The sequence below is a fragment of the Prionailurus viverrinus genome, chromosome B1 (genome assembly GCF_022837055.1).
Source record: "Prionailurus viverrinus isolate Anna chromosome B1, UM_Priviv_1.0, whole genome shotgun sequence".
Classification (NCBI taxonomy): domain Eukaryota; kingdom Metazoa; phylum Chordata; class Mammalia; order Carnivora; family Felidae; genus Prionailurus; species Prionailurus viverrinus.
Genome location: NC_062564.1, coordinates 136,645,069 through 136,662,112, shown reverse-complemented (window position 1 = coordinate 136,662,112; position 17,044 = coordinate 136,645,069). Strand labels below are relative to the sequence as shown.

The 17,044-nt window shown below is 42.1% G+C and overlaps 1 protein-coding gene across 1 annotated transcript in view; it reads left to right on the top strand.

Moving 5' to 3' along the window:
• The first annotated feature begins 765 nt into the window (after window positions 1-765).
• CDS1 (CDP-diacylglycerol synthase 1) overlaps window positions 766-17,044 on the top strand; it is a 72,089-nt gene continuing 55,810 nt past the window's right edge. Inside the window, exon 1 of the mRNA XM_047856831.1 lies at window positions 766-1,405. Coding sequence (XP_047712787.1) covers window positions 1,289-1,405 — 117 coding nt within the window. The 5' untranslated portion in view covers window positions 766-1,288. The remainder of the gene's footprint in view (window positions 1,406-17,044) is intronic.

The window sequence follows — 17,044 nt, the reverse complement described above, 5'->3', positions numbered from 1 at the left end:
TTCTAACAGGATTTGGAACGGAATTAATGCGGATCTTGTGCCCTTCCTGTTCCAACTTTAGCAGCCCAAGGTCCAGGACTGCTTACAGATTAGCTGGCTGGTAACTGCGCCCCGCGGCGTTTTAGGGTCTGGGTTCTCTCTTCAGACCCTAGGCAGGGAATTTTGTTAGATCCAATATTCGAGGTCCTCGGAGACAGGGCTTGGGTTTGTGATTGAAACGGGCCAGTCCATCCTGGGACGCCCAGCGGCGTAAATGCATCTCTCAGCATCTATTTTCAAGGTGATGACACCAGGCTAGAATGCCGCGAAGTCAACGAGTCCATCCTGCCAGACAAGTTTCCGCTTCTGGACGCCTCTGGGGCTCCGACACGCCGTGGTGTGCGGGGCTGATGGGACCCTGGTCATTGGAAGGCGGTAGTGCATAGTGCTGTCAATATTTACCAGGCGTCTTCGAGTTGTTCTTCCAGCCCTCCCGGTTGCTCGAAGACGAGGTCTCCAAGGTCTCAACTCCTCCCTCTTTCTAATCAGTGTGCTCGTCTCTCCTCCACCTCCCCGCCCCTCCCCTTTTCTCCAGTCCGCAGGGCTCCCACCTTTTCTCGTGGCCTCCACCTGTGTGCGTGCAGAGACCAGGGTGGAGCCGTGGCGGGGGGGCGGGGGGGGGAGGAGGCCGTGACGTCACCTCTCCGCCACGGAGGCGGGGCTGTGGGAACCGCAGTGCAGCGCAGAGGGGCGGGGCGGGGCGGGGCCTGCGGCGCGTGACCTGGCTGCGGGAGGCAGGAACCCGGAGAAAAGGTGTAGGGGGGCCGGGACCAGCAGCCTCCTGAGTCCGGGGGCGGGGCAGGGAGCGCCCGGGCTGAGGCGGCTGGCGTCCGATGGAGTGCTAAAGCGGGTCACGCTTCCTCCTTCCCTCCCCGCCCCTTCTTCTCCTCCCACCTGGGCCTCTGCGTGGAGACGCGCACCTGGCAACCGGCTGCCGTGCTCCGCCGCGTCCCCGCCTCCTCCGCTCGGGCCCGGTGCCCCGAGCCCGACCCCGGCCCCCGGCGCTCGTCTCTCCGCCGGCGCCGCGCTCGCTGGAGGCGGCCTCGAGCGCTCGCTCGTTGATGCCGTTTTGGGGGTGACCCGACGCGGCGGCGGTGCCTCCATGGTGGGGGCGTGTTAGTGGCCGCGGCTCTGCCGGACGTCGAGTGCGCGGCTGCGGGGTAGCCGAGCAGCCCGTCAGTGAGACGCCGCGCGCGTTTCGGGTTTCGGGGCGCTGGAGGAGGCCGCCACGGCCGCGCGGGAGCGGGAGATGTTGGAGCTGAGGCACCGGGGAGGCTGCCCTGGGCCCGGGGGAGCGGTGGCGCCGCCACCCCGCGAGGGAGAGGCGGCTGGCGGCGACCACGAAACCGAGAGCACCAGTGACAAAGTAAGTGGAGCCGCGAGAGGCGCACACCTGCGCGCGGGTTGGGTCCTGGTTTGGGCCGGGACACCTGGGAGCAAGGGTGGGGCCCGAGGAATGTGTGGGGAAGCTGCAGGCTGCCCGCTGCGCCTTCCTCCGGCCTGGCAGTATTTTCTCCTTCCTCCAGTGGGGTCGGGAACCCGGACGCCAGAGCCGGTGCGTTTCCCAGGATGGCCACGACCGCTGCCCAGGATAGCTGGATGATTCGACTTGACTATAATTTAGTTTCTTCCCGTGCCAGTTCCCCTTCGTGGCGTCTGAAGCCGACGCTGGAGTTAGCTGGAACCTGCCACCTTAGGAGGTGCAGATTTCTAGTAGCTGCCACCTAACACCTCTTCTCGATAGGGGAACAAACTTAGGAAGGACTAAAGTTAAGACGTACACCTTCGTCTCTAACATGTCATTGGATCCTGGCGCTGGAGGCTTGGCCTGTTGAGCTCCTCCATTAGCACTGTTTCGTTTCCTGTGCCCTTTCTCTGCATGATAGATTGGGGGGGGGGGGGGGATGTTGGGGGGGTGTGTATCATACTCGTGACACGGTTGTAATCCTCCAGCTTCTTTAGAGTCCCAAGACAGTGCAGCTCTTCTAGTGGATTTCATTTGACCTGATATGGTAATTCATGAGGACTTTTAACTCGCATTCTATTTAAAGGTAGCAAAAGAGTCAAAGCTCAGCGTAGTCCTTAATACAGTGGTCCAAGTAGGAATTTTGGGAAAACAAAGCACTTTTATGACCTTTTAGACTAGGTGGTTTAGGAAATTGGGCCAGAGAATAGATTGCTTCCCAAAATCTGTTTAGACAATTCCATTGTATTTTAGAAGCTCAAAGCTCTTGAACTATTCCTAGAGGCATTCTTTTTTAGAAGCAAGCATCGCAGTTTGAATTACAGAAGTGAAATAAATGGATTGCCCAAGGTCAAATCAGTGGCCTTTTGGAAGTAGAAGTGTTTCCTGATACCCTTTCTTCTGGTTTGTCCTGTTGCTGAGACCCACTGGGCAGTTCTGATTTGTGGAGTGTTCCACCTGCAACTTGATGTTGGTGAACTTGATGTAACCCAAGTTACAAGGCCCTGGTAGGAACATCACAGGATATCATGAAATAATAACTTTAACAGTGATTTTAGGAATTAAACCTTAGAATCAGTGGGATGACAGATCTTTTTAATTTCTACCTTTGATAGCAGGTAGAGAGCCTGTGATAGAACGTATGTGTCAAGGAATTACACAAAATATAACAGTTTTCAGTTACTGAAGGTTGGTGTTAAAAAGCTAGAAACAGTGGGCTGAGAATAGTCTGTGAAAACTGCCTTGGAAACTAGACCAAAAATAGAATTAATTAGGTTGGGATTTGTTTTGTTTTAGCACTGGTATAGTTTAGAATCAAGGAAATACCAGCTTCGCCATGTTGACTTCCTTAACCAGCATAAGCTAACAAGCTTTTAATAAAAGAAAACATGTTCAGGAAGCCATGCATAAAATAACTTTCAAATTAATTTAGTTTCTTAACACCCTAATGTATTTAAAATGGAAACTACTGTGGTTTGATTTGATCATTAGAACTGTTGTCTCTATCTATGACTGGGTTACCTTACGGCATACTCACTTATTTATTTATAAACACTGCACTATTGGTTTTCATTAATATGTACCCAGCTGGATTTTGTTTTTTGAGAGTAGATGTTGCCATATGCAACCCATTCTGTCAAGATTCCTTAGGCAAGGATGAGCATTTTCAAACTGTCTAAAATACTGCTGCACTTTTAGAGTTTATCACAAGGAACTCTTGACTGGGCAAGCCCTAAGACATTGAACTCTATCCTCTATCTGTTCTTTATTATCAGGGTGTATGCTTGAATGCACCTGTCTTTCCAGGTCAAGGGCTGTTTTAAAAACAGCTTGCACATCAGAGGCGGGTTAATATTTGGTCTATTTAAACTGTTATAAGTCTTTTCTCTGTTCAAGTTGAAGTAAAGGCTGAACTCTTGGGGAAGTAATGAAGTATTATTATATTCTGCTGTTACAGTACACCCCTAAGCCATTTGTAATGGTGTTGTTAACATGACTTTCTCATTGTTCAGGACCTGGAGACATGCTGGGAGAAGGATCTGTGCTCCAGAGAGTTAGCAAGTGAAAAAGTGTGTCTTACCTGCAGGGGAGTGTTTCCAGTTGTTAAAATACTGGAGTAATACTTAAAAGATGACAAGACCGCCCCCTCAAGGAACCTCCCAGCAGACACATGAGTTAGATTTATTATAAATCTGAACAAGGCTAATTGCGAGCACAGAGGGCATAGTTGCACTCTCCATGGGACAACTGGAAGAGCTTTAAAGAGGAGATGAGGGTTGAGCCTGGAATGAAAAGATGCCTGGGGACGCACCAGGTGTGCAAGCATTGGGGCAGGGCATTCTGGGCAGAGGGCATGAGGAAACTTTTTCTTGAGTCAGCGTTGCAGGCACTGAGAACTGGAAATAGTTGATGATCCTGGAACATAAACTGTGTATGTTTGGGAGGTGCAGCTGGGAGCTTGAAAGTCTTGTGAAGGAGGTTAGGCTTTATTTTATGGACTCTGGGAAGTAACTGCAGGGTTTTTGCAGAGGCATTAGCTAATCACTGCAGCAGCAGCCTGGAAAAAGCATTAGAAACAGGAGATACCTGTTGCAAAGAAGCCAGATAGGCGTGTATTGCAAATGTGATAGATGTGAAATGACAGGGCTTGTAGTAGATCTGGTAGGGGCAGGGAAATAAGGGTTGAGAGAGAAAGTATATTTTAGATAATGATTGTGGGACCTAGACTAGGGTGATCAGAGTTAAGAGTAATACAGGAAGAACCTGCTGGCAGGTACACTTTGATCCATAACTTAAGAGGCTTTAGGGGAAGAAGCAAAACTTTGGGAGTAGTTTTGCAGGTTGGGAGTTGGCATGAGTGGATTGGGTTGTGCAAGGTTCGTCATTCTCTAAAATAGAGGTGATTCGGGGCGCCTGGGTGGCTCAGTCGGTTGAGCATCCGACCTCAGCTCAGGTTATGATCTCACGGCTTGTGAGTTCGAGCCCCACGTCAGGCTCTGGGCTGACACCTTGGAGCCTGGAGCCTGCTTCGGAGTCTGTGTTTCCCTCTCTGCCCCTCCCCTGCTCATGCTCTGTCTCTGTCGCAAAAATAAATAAACATTACAAAAAAAAAAAAAAATAAATAAATAAAATAGAGGTGATTCAAGGTAGTGATGGAAACTGAAATGAAAAGTTCGGGTCTGGAAATGTCAACTTTTGATTAGAATATAAGAGGGGAGAAAACTGAAAACAGAACCTTGGGAGGTGCCCATGTATAGAGCAGAGTTGTATATATAGGAAGGGAACCAAGATAATGAGGTCCTGGGGGCTCAAGGAGGGATATCATCAATAGTATTTAGGAATGAAGGGGAGGCATGGAACAGAGAGTTTAGCAGAAGGTCCTAGAAGCTAGCTTTTAGGTTGAAGCTAGGTTTTAGGTTTTAGGTTGAGAGGTAGAGTACTGGTGGTTATTGTTAGAAAGTGCCATTGAAGGGGCATACAGGATAGCAGTTAGAGAAGACATTCAAATGAAAATCTCCTTTTTCAGGGGCACCTGGATAACTCAGTCGGTTTAGTGTCAGACTTCAGCTAAGGTCATGATCTTGCAGTTTGTGAGTTTGAGTCCCACATCCGGCTGTCTGCTGTCAGCACAGAGCCCGCTTCAGACCCTCTGTCCCCCTCTCTCTGCCCCTCCCCTGCTTGTGCTCTCTCTCTCTCAAAAATAAACAAACATAAAAAAAATTTTAATTAAAAAAATCTCCTTTTTCAAAGGAGGGAAGATAGGTATTTGTATGAAAGAAGTCAAATGAGAGTCAAGATGCTGATGAGGATGGGCAGGCTTTAGAAAAAAGGAAACAGATGGGTGTGAAGAATACAGATTAGAGTATCCAGGGAAAGGAAAGAAGGAATGGAGGGTGGGTGCAAAAACATTTTGAAAAGCAGAAGAGAGTAGATTAAAATGTTTGATGCTTTCACTTTTCTCAGTAAAGTAGGGTCTGAGAACCATATAGCTTCAAGGGATTTTAGAAACAATTTAGTTCAACCCAATCTATATATACATAATATACTTATAATATAGATAATAAACTTGCTCTAGAGTGTGGTTGTTATTGCCCAGAATAACCTAGAGCAAGCAGCAGAGCTGGAACTAGAAGTCCTTGCTGACTAGGACCTGTTGGGAGTTTATTTTAGAGAGTATGATATGAAACGACCAAGAGGCAACCAATAGAATTATCACCAGTGAAGATTCAGTTGAGGGGCACCTGGGTGATCCAGTCAGTTAAGTGTCCAACTTCGGCCCAGGTCAAGAGGTTGGTGAATTTGAGCCCTGCATGGAACTCTGCTGACAGCTCAGAGCCTGGAGCCAGCTTTGGATTCTGTGTCTCCCTCTCTCTCTGCCCCTGCCTTGCTTGTACTCTCTCTTTCTCTCTCTCAAAAATGAATAAACATTAAAAAAGTTCTATAAAAAGATGATTCAGTTGAACTAAAATAACACAAATTTGTTATTTGTACCAAATTAGCATAGTTCTTAAGTCAGTAGTAGTAATAGTCATAATAGTTGATACTTGTAGACTGGTTTAGAGTTCACAGAGTACTTTTACATTATTGAGGAGGAAGACTTTCCTCTGACCTTCAGGGTCCTTCTAGCTGGACTAAGAATGAAATTGACACAAGACAGATTAGTGGGAGGAGCACCTGGGTGGCTCAGTTGGTGACGCATCGGACTATGGCTCAGGTCATGATCTCACGATTCGTGGGGTTGAGCCCTGCATTCCTCTATACACTGATAGTATGGAGCCTTCTTGGGATTCTCTCTCCCTCTCTCTTTCTGTCCCTCCACTGCTTGCATGCTAACCCTTTCATAAATAAATAAATAAATCTTAAAAAAAAGATTAATGGGAGAAAATAAAATTTAATTTTATATGTCCAGGGAAGCAAGACAGACATGGAAATTCCAAAGACAGGCAACATGAGGTATGTAAGGAGAAGGGGGTGTATAAGGAGAAAGGGAGTAGGGATCTGGAGTTTCAGAGGGAAGAAATACAGTTCACAGGAAGATGAAGAAAAGCAAATGTTGGCAAACAAATGTTTGCTGGGCCTCTGAGAAACAATAGGACATGGAGGACTTTGATCAAACAGGCCTTGCTCGGCTCCTCCGTATCATACCTAGTTCATAGTATAATGTAGCTATCTATGGTGATAGCTCTCTACCTGGAGCAGGGCTTCCTTCTATCTAAATTCTTTTTAGGCAGTTGGAGTGGGGGGAGGCAAAGAACTTTTTCTGAATCTGCTGGGTTTTGATTGCTTGTAATTCAAAATAATCTTCCCGCCAGAGTGGCTCATCTTGGGGCTGCCTGCTCTTGGCCCCTATAACGTCTTACCTTACTTGCACCTCACAACAGTTATATATGTGTTAGGAGTAGCCCCCATTCAATAGCTGAGAATAAGAAAGGCACTGAGTGTGATTTCAGCCTGGGAATGCCAGGTCAGGAATGCCAACGGAATGAGCAAATCATCGAGGCCAGATTGAAGTGGTTGACCACACGTTAGGGTAGGCAAGGAAGTGGACTGAAGACCAAAGTAGATTATTGAAGCTCTGGATGGATTGAGAGGGATTGAGCAGTTGGAAGTCAAGCTAAGAGCTGATTTCCTAGACCAAAGTGAGAGAGAGGGGTGCACATGGAAGTCATGGCTAGTAAAGAGGGGCACATGTGGAATAGAGGGCTGGGGGACAAGGTAGGGCTGCTACCTTGGTACAGATTTTGGTTTGTGAGGTTGAGGGTGAAACGATCTGGTCAGTTAATTTCTGTCCTTCCCTATTTCAGATGTGTGTAGTTTCTTTCATAAACAACTATAGTTGTTGTTTTGTTTTTTTTAATTTTTAGTTTTGGAACTTGTGTTTCTATAAATTCATCATTTTGCCACACTTCATGATGGGTTTGTCTTAGGATCACCTGTAGGTGTAATAAACATTTTTTCTTTTTCTTTTTTTTTCATTTAAATCTAGGCTGTTAATAAATACTAGTATTTAGATCTAGACATCTAGAATACTGTTGAGATTGATACTCCCCAGTTGTTGATCAATTATTAGTCAGTATTACTACCTAAATAATTGTTCATGGTTCTATTATCATTTGCAGCATATTCATTTTATTTAACAACATATTTTGAATGCAGGCTTCCCAAATATTACCAACCTACGAATTAATAAGACTAAGACAAAGGTGAGTTTATGGGTTCCCATGTTGAGGGAGAACAGCACCTGAACAGAGCTTTGACAGAGTCATGGAGTGGGAAAGGTAAGGTTGGATTTTAGTGAGAATCGGAAGTTTGGCTTAATGCAGGTCTTTCAATGCAAGGACTTGTTTGGGACTGAGTAAAGATCACAAATAACAGTTTGGGGTTGTTGGCAGTAGCCACACAAGGATTTTAAGGCAAGGGTTTAAAGAATCTTAGGAAGAAACTTGTTGATGCTTCCCATTAAAGAGTTAATGTGTCTTTCAGAAGGTCTTTTGGTGAACAGTGAACTGTAGATTAAGTGTCAGGAATAGTAAAGTTTTGCTAATGTAGGCAGTCACATTATATTTTATTTTATTTTATTTTATTTTATTTTATTTTATTTTATTTTATTTTATTTTATTTTATTTTATTTTATTTTATTTTATTTTATTTTATTTATTTTTTAACGTTTATTTATTTTTGAGACAGAGAGAGAGAGAGCATGAACAGGAGAGGGTCAGAGAGAGGGAGACACAGAATCCGAAACAGGCTCCAGGCTCTGAGCTGTCAGCACAGAACCTGACGCGGGGCTCAAACTCACGGACCGCGAGATCATGACCTGGGCCGAAGTCGGCTGCTCAACCGACTGAGCCACCCAGGCGCCCCAACAGTCACATTTTAAAGTCATGTTAGTGTAGGTAGTAAACTATGTGGAGGTGAGGGTGGGTAGTTTGTTCTCATACCTTTAAATGATGTGTTCTATTCTTGGGACATCCCATATGAGTTTTTCCTTATTGTTTGTGATCTTGACTTTCAACAGTTTATTTTCTTAATATTTTGAGAAATTTGACCATAGGATGTCCTCAGCTATATCAGGCTTTGGATGTGTACTGCAGTGGACTTTTTGAGGCAAACAATATTTTGTTTGGCACAGATGTCCTAGGGAAATGTAGCACAATTTAAAGTAATACTCTGGAAAATTATCTCCTACAGAAAAATTAAGATGTATACATGTGAAGTATGATTATCCTTCATGTTTATATATGTGCATTTTTATAAAGCAGACTTTCCTCTGTTTCTTCATGGATAGCACAGCTAAATACAAAGGTTTTTTCTGCTTGTTTTTCTTTAACTGTTTTGTGGTTGGGAATGTCTTTTTAAAAAAATACAGGTTTTGATTTAGTATAAGGAAAGTATGTCACTTAAGAATTTGTATACAGATGTATTTTATGAGGCTTGGCTTCCTTCTGTGCATTTAGTAAATACTTGTTGGATGCCTGTTTGGGGTTCTGACTAAATGTCACCTTTTTTGTGGCTCTTTGTACCTTTGAAAAAGGGGTGAGGCCAGGATTTGTCTGTTGCTCAACAACTAATTGTAGAATATACTGATTTCTTGGACTGTGGACTTCAATCGTATGGAATAAAGGTAGTAAAGTAATCATAGTTTGCAAAATACTCACTTGTACATAATGCCTATTTCAATCTCTTAACAATTGTGTAGACAAGGGAAATAGCCTTGAGCAAAGCTAAATTCCTTTCCCAAGGTCACACAGTGTTAAGACCTAGGATTTACCCTAAATTTTCTGTCTAAAAAAACATAAAGGAGAAATTAGGTATGTGGCCCTAAATTTAAAAATTAATTAAAATATTTACTTAGGAACTTTTTTACTCTTACTACTTTCTGTGATTTTTTTTTTTTTTTTTTTAAATTTTTTTTCAACGTTTATTTATTTTTGGGACAGAGAGAGGTAGAGCATGAACGGGGGAGGGGCAGAGAGAGAGGGAGACACAGAATCGGAAACAGGCTCCAGGCTCCGAGCCATCAGCCCAGAGCCTGACGCGGGGCTCGAACTCCCGGACCGCGAGATCGTGACCTGGCTGAAGTCGGACGCTTAACCAACTGCGCCACCCAGGCGCCCCTGTGATTTTTGAACTAATATGGCCTTTCTGAATTTGGTTAGAATCTTTTAGCTCAAAATCTATAATTCTGTGATTTTACTCCAGCACCTGGATTTAACTCACACAAAATAGTTTTTAGTGTTTCCACACTTATTTTGTGATTGATTAGGAGAAGAAATCATTTGTTTTTATTTTGTAGCTGTTTATACTTTGATTCATTTAGTTGGGAAATGTTTCAGAACCTATTTAATGAGAATGACATCACATTTTGAGTGACTCCAGAAAAGGAACTAATTTCATTAGCAATCCATTGGTTGTTGGTCACATGCCAAGTTTAGTTATTTTTCTAAGCATTTACTAATTTTCTTATCCACGGGGAGAGGTCAAAGTTGTTTTTCATGTCATGTCGTTGAATGTTTGTTTGCTTAAGACTCAGAACTATCAGTGTTGTGAACTTTCTTTTAAATATAAAATTGAAATGCACCGAAAGGGAGAAACAAGAGTCCAGTCCAATGTGAGGAGCTCCTAGCTATAGAAATTTCAAGTTCCTTTTTGCTAATGTGGTGGTTAGGGAACCAGCGATACTTTTCTGTTCCTGGCTATGCTTGCAATTCCCTTTATTTGCCAGGATCCATGGCCAGCTGTTTAAGAGCTTTATGTAGGTCTGATGAAGCCAGTCTGACTTCTTCATCTGTCTGGCCCAGGTGGGACCAAACCGTGGCAGTTAAGATTGGGCTCAATGCCAAGTTTCTATTCCAAGCAGGTTATTTGAAGACAGTGTGGTGCTGTGGGGCAGCAAATGTTTATTAAGCCTACCGGGGGCTTAACATTTTACCTTGAAATGCAGAAATCCAGATCTGGAAAACAAAATTGGACTCCTGTCTCTTTCAGGGTTTTGGTTTTTATTTTCTTTTCACCTACTTACTGTGTTTGTACATGAACTGTTTCTGTGTTGTCTTTGAACAACTCTGGGACACCATTCATGTAGGGCTTAATGTAGATGGTGTCCCCTGGAATTCTACAGGTGGTGGTACTACTTATAAAATTGTTATAAATAAATATAGTATCGGTACGAAAGTATCATGATACAAGGAACCCCTTAGGCACATGGCTAATCATACCTTGAATTTTGTATTCAATATTTTCTTTTCTTGATAGGTTTATAAGATATTTGTATACCCAGTGTACTGTTTAGTTTTGAATTTTTTCCTAGCTTTTTATTATAAAAGTGTCTAATAATGTAGAAAAGTTAAAAGGCTAGTATGATGATCATCCATATAGTCAGCACTTAGATTTAACAACTGTTAAGATTTTTGACAGATTTGCTTTATCTTGCCATATATGCAAATATTTTGTTAATGAACCATTTGAAAATAAACTGCAGACCTCATGGCCCTTCACTCCTGATACTAAATCATGCATCTCTTAAAGACATTCTCCTTTGTAACCACAATACCATTATCATATCTAAAAAAATTAATAACTTTCTTGACTAAAAGGGATCCATATTCATATTTTCCCTTTTGGTGCCAAAATGTCTATTGAAGATTCCCCTCTTCCTTCCCCCCTCAAACCAGGATCCAGTCAAGGTTCACATATTGTAGAAAATATCCAAGGACAGGTTTAATCACTCTTAGTGCATATACTTGTTTTTCCCTCCAAAAGGCAAGAAGAGCTGTAAGCATTATTTTTCTTAGCCATGAAAGAGTGATGTCCCTTTGGAGAGCTCAGCACTACTATATGATCTCAGATAAAATGCAAATTTGTGGTGACAGTAATATTCCACATTTGAATAAAACTCCTCAGATTTCTAAGTTATTTTGTATTATCCCATGCATTTCATCTTCAGGGATCTTTATTCCTAATTTGGAATTTAACACTCATATAACTGAAACCATAAGATATAGTACAATTTTAATGTATAATAGAGTTGGGTGTCATTGGGGAAAAATCAGAATGAGCCAAAAATTTAGCAAACACTTAAAACAGGCCTGGAAACTAGATCAGATTTGAATATTGTAGGTAGCATTATAGGACTGGCAAAAAATAGAGTAACGGTACTGCAGATTGGGAGAATCAGCTTGACTCCATTTGGAGGTAGAGATGACTGGTCACCATTTACTCAGGACACACTCGCTGAGCTCCTGGTTACAGGCATGGCAGTGGCGGACAAGACTCTGGTGGGCGAACCCGAAACCTAACTGCGTCCTGTAAACTGTGGCAGAGCTAGGCTGCCTGAGGGACATGCAGGAGCTACACCACTGCTCTGAGGGGCTATGAATTTAGTTGTTGGTTGCTGCTCTGCCAAATCACCACAAGTCTATCTTCCAGTTTCGGACATCAGAAGTTCAAGGTGGGTCTCCCTAGGCCCAAATTGAGGCATTGGCAGGGCTGTGTTCCTTCTGGAGGCTCTAGGGGAAAATCTGTTTCCCTGCCTTTTCTAGCTTCTAGAGGCTGCCTGCATGCCTTGGCTCATGGTCTCTTCCTCTGTCTTCAAAGTCAGCATCACTGAGACCTCTTGTTTCTGTCATCACATCTCTGACTCTCCTCCCTTGCTTCTAAGGAACCTTGTGATTATATGAAACTCACCTGAATAATCCAGGCTAATCTCCCCATCTCAAGGTCAGCTGAGTAGTGAACTTAGTTCTGTTACTTTAATTCACCTTTGCATTGTGACATATTCACAGGTTCCTCAAGACATGGACATACTTGGGCACCCTTATTAGGCTTTTGATAGGCTCCCTGAAGAAAGGTTTTCTAGAAGTGATATCAAAGCTGAGACCTTTGGGATAAACAGACACTAGCCAGCAAAGCCAGGCTCAGAGGAGGGAAGCACGTTACAAGAGCAAAATGTCTTGAGAATAAAACTGTTCATTCTGGGCATGCAGGAAGTTCAGTTCTGCAGAGCATGAAGTGGCATGGTGGGCATGCCGAGAGCCCTGGCTGGAGAATACGAGGCGGTTGGATCTGAGCAGTGGCAAGTTCCTGGAAGATTTTAAATGGATGATTGACATAATCAGATTTGCCTTTTACTAAGGCATTTTATGTGCTGCTGATGCACATTGGGTTTTTTCTGATCCCAGCATTGGGATGCACTAAATAGTGTAACACCTGATCAGAATAGTATGGCTGTGCATTGGAGCATACAATCACCTTTTTCTTTCACTAGGGGATTAGAACAGGGCTGCAAAGATTTGGAGGACCAGTCTTTTCCTTTTCAATTCAAAATTAGAAAAGGCAAAGAGGCTTTATCGATCATAATAAGTGCAGGATAGGACCATAGAGCTGATCACTGAGATAATCAGATTTTTGTAGAATATAAAGTCCTCTGACTGTTCATCTTCATCACAGAGGTCTTGAAGACCCCGGTACCCCACTCTTAGTTCACAATACTGATGACTCACTAGGAAATAAGTTGATTTAGTCTCCCTCCCAAGCACAGATAGAGGCAATTTTGTCCAGTGTTCACTTCTTGTCCTGGGAGAAAGCAAAGGAAATCCATGTGTTTATGGACAAATGGAGGAACGGAGAGAAAATGCTGAAATCGGGAATATAACCTAATGTTATTTCAAGTAAAAACTGTTCAGCTTCAAGATTTTTAAAAGGTCTCCTCCTTTTATGCACAGAGAGCTCTGTGTCCTTTTGCTTGGTTGCAGTTTTAATGCTAACTAGTACAGGGATCACCATGAACCTCAAGGGACCAATAGTGGAGAAGCTGACCCTGACTGACTCACTTTTTAGGGGATCTGATATAAAAAGGTTGGAAACTTTGAGTGATTTAATACATTATCCTTTGTTGAATTCTAAACTGCTTACTTACCTTCATTAGTTTAGAGACTTTGGAACCATGATCTTGAGTAGACTGGATGGAGCCCATTCTCTTGTTCCTGTCTTTTCAGTCCCCAGTATTGGGAAGTACCTCAGTTCTCTTTCCCTGACTACTGGTTCACCTGTGGTCTTCAGGAGTCATCATGATCTATAAATGACATACACTAAACCATACTGACACTGCAACATTTTGTAAGTTTTGACATACACATGTATCTGTGAATTCATCACTATAATCAAGATTATAAACATATCCATCACCACCAAAAGTTTACTTCTGCCCTTTTGTGATTCCCCCCTCACCTCCAGGTAACTACTTTGCTGCTTTCTAGCACTTCAGATGAGTTTGTATTTTCTAAAATGTTTGTATAAATTGAATTCTATGCATATGTGTATGCATATAAACATATGTATGTACATTTTTATCTGGCTTTTTTACTCAGTGTAAATTATTTTGATAGTCACCCATATTATTCCTTTATATGATATAGCCCAACCTGTTCTTTTCCCTCTTGGACATTTGAGTTATTTCCAGTTTGGAAATATTACAAATCAAGCTGCTGTGAACATCTGATGTACAGTCTTTGTGTGGATATATACTTTCATTCCTCTTGGGCAGATGCCTAGGAGTGGAATGACTGCATCATGTGATGGATGTATATTTAACTTTTTAAGAAACTGTCAAACTATTTTACAAAGTGGTTTTACCGTTTTACATTCTTGCCAGCAGTGCATGAGAGTTTCAGTTTCTCCACATTTTCTCCATCAGTTTGGTATTGTTTTTAAATTTAGCCATGCTCATAGATGCATAGTAGTGTTGTATGTGGTTTTCACTTGCATTTCCCTAATAACTAATGATGTTGAACATTTTTTTCATGCTTATTTGCCATCTGTGTATTGCCTTTGGTGTATTGGCTATTCAGATATTTTGCCCATGTATTTTGAGTGGATTTTTTAAAATTAAATTTTGAATTATTTATATATTCTGGATGCAAGACTTTTACTAGATAATGTGATTTGCAAATATCTTTTTCTAGTCTATGGCTTGTTTTCTTGCTCACCTAGTAGTGTCTTTTGAAAAGCAGAAAGTTTTAATTTTGTTGAAGTTCTGTTTGTCAATTTTATCCATTATAAATCACACTTTCATTGTTATATTTAAGAAATCTTTGCCTAAACCAAGTTCTCAAAGATATGTACGTTTTATAGTTTTATGTAAATGTCTGTGATCTATTTTGAATTAATTTTTGTAAGTGATATGAGATATAAAGCAAAGTTCTGTTCCCTTTTTAACATATGGATATACAGTTGTTCTAGCATCATATTGAATTACCTTTCAACTTTGTTGAAAATCATTTGACTGTATGTGTGGATTTATTTCTGGACTCCTTATTCTGTTCCATTGATCATTTTTTCTATTATGCCCGTACAACAGCTTGATTACAGCTTTATAATAACTCTTAAAGTAAGTCTTTCAACTTTGTTCTTTTTCCATGCTGCTTAGGCTCTTCTAGGTCTTTTGCCTTTTCATGCAAATCTTAGAATCAGCCTGTACATGTCTACAAAGAAAAAAATGCCTATTGAGATGTTTATTGGGATTGCACTGAATCTGTGGATCAACTTGGGGGAGAATTATCCTTTTAATTTCCCTCCTGTGTGGTTTCAAATCCAAGCTATATTGCTTAGAACTGTGTAAACATGGGCACTTAACCTTTTGGATCCTAAATTTTTTCACCTAGAAAATGGAAATGATTATGTACCTACCTCTGTGGTAATGTGAGGGCTGTTAAATAAGTCCATATTTTTAAAGTGTTTTGCTCTTATTTTCTAAGTATACTTTTACCGTAGGAATTGGATTTACAAGATAATAAACTTATTTCTTTGACTTTTATCCATCATTTCTCAGACATATTTTCTTTTTAAAAAAAAATCTTTTTTTCTTAACGTTTATTTATTTTTGAGACAGGGAGAGACAGAGCATGAACGGGGAGGGTCAGAGAGAGGGAGACACAGAATCGGAAGCAGGCTCCAGGCTCTGAGCTGTCAGCACAGAGCCCGACGTGGGGCTAGAACTCACAGACCACGAGATCATGACCTGAGCCAAAGTCGGCCGCTTAACCCACTGAGCCACCCAGGCGCCCCTCTCAGACATATTTTCATTAACGTTTAATATTTGGAAAATAGTAGGTCTGCATAGTCCGAAGCCTTCATTTTATGTAAATAAGTGCAATGAGGTCTCAAGCATGGTAACTTGGCCAAAACTACTCAACTAGCAAGAACAGATGAGAACTTATTTTAATCTTAAATGTTAGCATGAGTTGACAGACTCAATTCATTCAACACATATTCATGTAGTGTTTCATAAAAGCCAGCCACTGGGCAAGTTCCTTTGCTGACCTCTTAGGATTTGAGAGTGAGGCCAGTGAATGGTATTTCCTCTTCTCACAAAGCCTGTGGACTACTGGAAAATAAAGACAAGCAAATAGTTTTGATGTAAACTAATATGTAAAAATTAGAGGAACTGTGGAAGCACAGTTGAAGAACAGCTAACCTGGAGCTGGAGGTGAGCAAAGACGTTTTCAAAGGAAATAACCTGGAAGCTGGGGTCACAGGCTGAGGGGACAGTAGCTAGATGTGGAGATGGGAACTGGGATGAGAGCAAGAGAGAAAGTGTGCAGTTTGTACTTTGTACATAGAACAAACATCTGCATTCAAGAGAGTATAGCACTGTGAAAACTGGGGAGTCACCAAAGAGGGGCTGGAAGAGCAGGGTCTCATCATGAAGAACAGTAAAAGCAATGCTAAGTAGTTTGGCTTTGTCTCGGTGGCCTCAGGCTGCAGAGTGGTAAAATCAGATTTGCAATTTAGAAAGATTATTTTTATGTTGAAATGAATTTGAGAGGCAGGATAGAGGGCAGGGGGATGAGCTATGTGAGAGGGGATGATGTTCAGCAAGGACAGAGCAGTGGGTGAGGATGGAGATGGGAAAAGATGAGTGATGGGCTTGCTCCTAACTGAATGGGTTTCCAATATTTGAGTAACATAGCTCTAAAATATCATTATTTTGGAATCATCTTTCATTCTTTAGTTATTAGAATGGAATCGAAAAAGCCTAGTTAAATCTTCAGAGTTTCATTTTGAGTTTCTTTAAGGTATATAAAATAGAAATCAGAAGCTTAATTAATGAAAATAAAAGCAGGGAAGCTATCTTGAGAGTGGTGGGGGGGGGCAGTTGTGGCGCATCACCATTATTGCCAAGTAGACTTTAAGGTAGCTTGCTGAGAGCTTTGTGTTTGGAAGAGCACAGTTTGAGTTCTAGTCCAATGCTTTTAATTTACGAGGAAACCAAAGGCTGGGTTTCTTGTATTTTCTTTCTTTAATTTTTTAAATGTTTTTTACATTTATTTTTGAGAGAGAGAGAGAGACAAAGCATGAACAGGGGAGGGGCAGGGAGAGATGGAAACACAGAGTCCAAAGTAGGTTCCAGGCTCTGAGCTGTCAGCATAGAGCCCTACATGGGGCTTGAACTCGTGAACTGTAAGATCATGACCTGAGCTGAAGTTGGCTGCTTAACCGACTGAGCCACCCAAGTGCCCCCAAAGGCTGAGTTTCTTAACC